We start from the raw sequence: 6,000 nt of genomic DNA, 5'->3' as shown, positions 1-6,000 counted from the left end.
CGTTCCTTGACCAGAGGATGGCAGTAGTGCGCTGTGAGCCTGCGTGACAGCCTCCACTGAAAATCAAATCGTAGATCAAGAACAGACAGGGGGTTTATTTTCCCTGAGTATGAGATTACAGGCGGCTTTACCTGCTCTCGAAAAACTCCATCAATCAAATATTCGACATTGCAATATATTTATGTTTGCTGCTGGAGCTATGACATGGTTCAGGGGTCAGGGTCGGCAAATCCTGGCGTATACATCCAGATATGTGTACAGTGTAAAGGCGAGGAGCTGCCTGGGAGGAGAAACGCAGGGCTAAACTAGCAACTGAAAAACTTGGTCAAAGACCAACTGAACTGAAGGCAACGGCTCTAATTTACATGACGGTAGCAAACGGGAAGATAATAAAGTAACACATGGTGAGTCCATTCCCGTCAATAAAGTTACATTAATGTTAATAAAGCTAACGTTATTTCGCTTGTCAACCGCCGAAAAACAATGTCAACATGACAACCAGGCACCGAGGTGTGAGCGAGCCTAAAGCGAGTCACGAGCTAACCAGCACGACGTCCCTTGGAAAGCTACAAACACTGTTTTTGCTTAACAGTCGAGCAGTTCTTAAATGAACCCACGCACGGATGTCATCAGTTTTGTATGTGCCCTACAAGCTAATGTTTGCTAACAGAAAGTGTCAAATGAAGCACTGAGGAAGTAGCATGTGTTTTAGTACCGCTAGGTGGGGATACAAGACAATTAAAAGACCCGAGGCACGTTCAAGATGCCTCGGTGTCCGGGTTGAACGAGGTGTTCCCTCCAAACGGTGTGCAAAAGTCTTTGTAAGGCAATCGTTATTCAATCCTTCCTATTCAAAAAGAACATTTCAAATATCCACAATAAAATCTTTCCTATGTCAAATTGTCATTTCAGCAACATCTCATTCTTACAAGTACAAAAGACGTCACTTTTGCCATTCATGTGTATTGGGCTTTCAGTTCTAGATAGCCACAATTACATTTTAGATATCTAGAATGAATATTCTGTATAGCTGTAATGTCATAACTTTGGAAAAAATCCCATTTCAGATATCGACAATCAAATTGTTACTGGTCATCATTTAATTTTGGGTATCCCAAGTGAAAAAACATTCCAGATATCCATAGTGTCATTCTGACTATCCAAACATTATGAAAAAATACAATTACAGATGTGTACAACTGCAATTTTACTAGTAAGAATTACATTTCAGATATCCAGAATGATGTATGAATGATGTTGTGGATATCTTAAAGGTTGAAAATGGAGAATGAGCAGAACACCCCCATCTAGTGTCTCAAGATCGTAGTCACAACAACAGAAAATAATTCCAGCATTCAGGTTGCCAGTTTCGTCAGACCGGCCCAGTAGCCTACAAGAGACCGTTACCATTAGCCGTTACAGCTAAGTAAACATGAAAGGTAGCTTCTCAAGGAGAAACTTAGCCATGTAGGCCTGCAGTTTAATGTGTTGAACTCCTTTACCTCAGTCCATGGAGTGAATGCTTGGCCTATATTGACTTTGGTTTTTGCCCATCTCTGGTCACTCAGCTGCTGGGACAAATAAGCAGCTGAAGGGTTGGCAAACTCCATTTCACCCGGTGCCAGCCTACAGTAGCTGCACCCAACAACAGACAACCCTGGCAACCTGCAATTCCCAACGCTATTGGCTGGTACAATCTAAACAGAACGTGACCGAATTTCCCTGTCAAACTCTTAAAAAAAAATTTAAAATCTTAATTCAGACTAAATATATATTTTTTATGGAAAAGCAATACTTTCATTCTGTAACCCTCAAAACGCCCCATGGCTGTATTATTATTATTTGTTTAATATAGCTTTTAATAAAGATTCTACATATTCAACCTTTAAATGTTATTTTTGACTACGAAGAATTCAATTATAGATAGCTGCAATACATATCCACTCTAGCTATTAAATGTTAAAACCAAGGTTTTGAGGTATGTTTTCTCCCATTTGGTGAGGGCGTCAGAGGTCTTACCCATTCAGCAGTTGTTCAAATTAACGCTTTGTCAGGGCTGAACGCACCCCTCGCTACAGGTGCTCCCAACTCTTCCTCCTCCATCCCCCAGAAAAAGTGCTGCTGCCCCGATGGTGCTGCTTGCTAAAGTCGGCCTTTAAATCCTGCAGGAATTCAGACCTGGAGATACAACCAGACTTCAGGCCTAAAAAAACATCCTCTGCCTGAAATCAAGTCTCATAGCCAGCTGGCACTTTGCCCTTTCTCAGCCTGCAGTTCCCACAGGTTTGTATGTGTGTGTGTGTGTGTGTGTGTGTGTGTGAGAGAGAGAGAGAATGATTATATCAAGCAAAACTGGGTCATAATCATTGCCTGCAATTTTCTGGTGTTTTTTTTTCAATATGTTTAGGCTTGATTTCACTTTGGGGGTTTTTGTATGTCTTTGGTACAGTGATATAATTCAAGACACTGCGAAGCGGTTGCCCAACGTAACAGAGAGCAAATGCATAAGCTAACAGGCTCCACATAAGTTATCATGTCTTGGCCTACCAGCTCAGTAGAGTGGCTTTACCATATTACTGTACGTGGTACATTAATACATATTTTTCAAACAAAATTATTATTCTTTTCTTGTTGTGATAATTATGTCTGAGAAATTGTGGTGGTCTTATCTGTAGCTGTATTTTTTGTGTGCCTTTTTCAACAGAGTGACAGCAGCACACCATCCTGTGGACAGAAATGAGCCACACTACTCCAGAGGCAGTGGGTATGTACCATCATTTTACAACCCACAGTTCTCTTTCATTATTTAGAATAGAAACAACACTCATGAGGGTTAAAGGGATATTTTATATATCGAGGCAGCATCAAGAATCTGATCTGATCTGTGGCGGTGCATGCATAGAGGCGCACAGCACTGTTGTGCTCATAGGTGTACAGAAAAGACAAGCCTCAATTCACAGTATCTTATGTCAAAGGGCTTTACAGACCCACAAGTTCGCACAGAGAACATGATGGTAATTTGTATTGAATTGGCGCTATATAACGAATGAATGGTTAGTATCACAACAGGTTACTGTATTAAGCCTGGGCTCTCTGCTTGCCAGAGCTTTAATGTAGAGTGATGATGGGTTTTCAGACTCAAGGTTTTATACAGTGGTTATAGGGCATGTGTATTCACATACATTTTCTCCAACAACTTTACACATGGAGAAAAAAAACTCAGGAGGAAACAAGATTGGTTAACTCTGAATATCAATGGAGTTAACAATAATAAACCAACACTACGCTTATCAGGCTGGTTTGATAAAGTTTTGGCCAGCATGTCGTTGTGCTGAAGGCACTATGTGACTTATCATTCCTGTCTTAATTAAAAAAGTAAAAATGTACTTTATCATAAAATCACAGCAACATTCGTTTGTTGCACTCAAAGAGCTCATGGGGTAATATTGGCATCATAACTTTTTTTTTTTCATTGTAGAGTCATTTATGTGTCAGTCCACATTCGGATAGAAACCAGTTCTGGAGAGGTAATTAATATACACTGCTTTAACAAGCATCAAATTCAGCAAGTGCTTGCACTCTCCTCCTTTTTCAAGGTTCTGTCATAGCACCTGTTGAAAGGTTTTTTCCAGCGCCTAAACAAAATACAAAAGGGGATAAGTACTTGTAGAAGAATGTTGTGGCATCCTTCCAGTGGAGTTGAGCCACTTGCACAACCTCTGCCAAGTCACACTGAAGCTGTTCTGGTGTCTACAGTGACACCAAATGCCCCATTTAGACACTTGATCTTTTGTGTTTCCTTTATTTTGGCAGCTGCCTGGCAACAGACAGTTAGACCTGTCTGTAGATTTAATCTCTGTCTAATTTTACTGAAATGTAAGTGTGACTTTTATTGTTTTAAATAGCAGGAGGTTATAGGATAGTGTCTCATTACTTTAAAATCCACTTAATTCAATTCAATTCAATTCAATTATATATAAGGTATATATATATATATATATATATATATATATATATATATATATATATATATATATTATATAACTTTATTTCATTTTTATATTATTTATAGTGCCAAATCATAACAAAAGTTCTCTCAGGACACTTTACTTAGTGTAAATAAACAGTGTAAATATCTTAAAGGTGCCCCACGGTCCTGTTAAGCTAGAGCCCTGTTTTCATATTTCAAATGATCTTGTGTCAAATAAAAAAAGATCACCATCCCCCGGATGAATGAGTGTATGTAGTATATCCTGTGTATTTGTATGTTGTGATGGAGGTTATTATGTTGCATTGAATGGGGAGCCTCCAGCTCTGTCATTCATCCACCAGCCAAGACTCTAAAGAAGCAACATGCTCCACATTCCTCTCCTCTCCTCACACAAACAGTGAGACCGAAGTGAAGTGGGTTGTGCTGTTTGTGTTCATGCGAGTCCTTGTGCACGTATGCATGTCCATCAGTGGGATGAATGGGCTGGAGTGGGGTGTATAACAGTGGAGAAACATGGAGGTGCAGCAATGGAAACTCTGTAGCTAATCAAATGATTAAAATTAAAGGAACTTTAAGTGGACCGTTGCAGGGTTTTTGCACGTCTAGCCCATTTACTACATATCCAGTCTACTTTGCTGTTGACATTTTGGATAGCATGCTGTCAAAGCTGTGGCCCCATGGCGAGATACTGAAGTGAAGGTTTATTTTTAAAGCCTGTGCTTTATTACCATGCAACAGTTAAGCACCGTTTACAAAAATAAAATTAGATATTTTAGTCATTCAGATGGATTACATAGAAACTTCTCAGTATCTGGAAATAGATTTTCATATCAAGTGGAAATTAATTTAATACACTGATTATGGTGGGAAGTGCTTTCACTCAAATCAGAAACTACTGAATATTTTTTAAAGTGACTGGCATTATCATAGAGAATGCGGAAATTATTATTAATTTTTTTTTGCTTTGGCAAAAAAGAGATTTTTTTTTAAGTCCTTGTGCTGTTTTGAAATGAGACCCAAAGACCAAAGAAACTTATAGGGAAGGAAGTCAAACTCCGAAACAAGTGATAAATAATGAGCATGGAAGTTAGATAAAATGGGTGAAGCAAAGAGAAGCATAGTGACTGAAAGTAGAGAGGGTGCAGCTGGAAAATGAATATAATATTTAAAAAAAACCATTCTTAGGCAGGTAAAGAAAAAAATGTGAGGCCAGGAGAGATGCAGAAAAGAAAGAGGCCAACAGAGAGAGAGAGGGAGAGAGAGAGAGAGGCCTTTTGGTTTGCTTTCCCAGGCTATGCATCAGGAAGGTTGTATTTTTTACACCATGACCACCACATAGCCCTTTCCTGGGGAAATCCGAGACAAAATCGAGAGAGGCTGCTGCAGGGAGGGAGAGGAGAACAGGAAAACTAGCCCTGGGAAGTAGGTGGGGGGGGGGGGGCAGGTAGGGTAAAGCCCACACAGCATGCGCGACAGGGAAAAAAACTGGAGCTTTTGGTAAGTGGAACACAAGCACAAGCAGATGGACATAAAATGTGCATACATGCTTATGTCTTTTACTCTCCATAGCCTTCCAAAAAAAATGTGCCCTGGGAGACATCTCTAGAGTATTGTGGCTGAAGATTCAGCTGGAATGCAGAGCTAATGCCGGTTCCTCTACTATCCAACCAGCCTCAGCTGTTAATCCGATGTTATGGCTGCTCTGCTATGCCTGTTAAAGAAATAATATTTGACGTCATGGCTACTCAGCTATGCCTGTTTTAACTAACAATATTTCCAGTATATCAAATAACCTGTAAACTGAGATTTACGTTGGACACAAAACGAGGTATTTTAAGACAAATTTAACCTTTTATCAACGTCGTAAAGAGTGGTTCGTTAGAGCAACGACCAATCAGCATTGCAAACATATATTTGCAAAGTCCCAAATAGAAGCCCATCAGGTACAACATATGGTCAAAATACCCAAACTATTAAATCTGATAGGTTTGATACTTTGACAGGTTGAT

General features: G+C 39.6%; 1 protein-coding gene across 4 annotated transcripts in view; it reads left to right on the top strand.

The window, feature by feature from the left end:
• The first annotated feature begins 336 nt into the window (after positions 1–336).
• Positions 337–6,000, top strand: part of exd3 (exonuclease 3'-5' domain containing 3) — a 40,183-nt gene continuing 34,519 nt past the window's right edge. For 2 of the 4 annotated variants that reach the window (XM_083930446.1, XM_083930443.1), the window contains exons 1-3: positions 337–404; positions 2,169–2,283; positions 2,705–2,764. In XM_083930446.1, the coding sequence (XP_083786572.1) occupies positions 2,737–2,764 (28 nt within the window). In that variant the 5' untranslated portion in view covers positions 337–404; positions 2,169–2,283; positions 2,705–2,736. Of the gene's footprint in view, positions 405–2,168; positions 2,284–2,452; positions 2,579–2,704; positions 2,765–6,000 lie in introns of those variants that run through there. The other 2 variants (XM_083930445.1, XM_083930444.1) reach the window with 2 other exon arrangements.

The sequence above is a fragment of the Echiichthys vipera genome (genome assembly GCF_963691815.1).
Source record: "Echiichthys vipera genome assembly, chromosome: 16".
NCBI classification, from domain to species: domain Eukaryota; kingdom Metazoa; phylum Chordata; class Actinopteri; order Perciformes; family Trachinidae; genus Echiichthys; species Echiichthys vipera.
The sequence above is the reverse complement of the archived record's forward strand: the minus strand, read 5'-3'. Positions and strand labels throughout refer to the sequence as shown.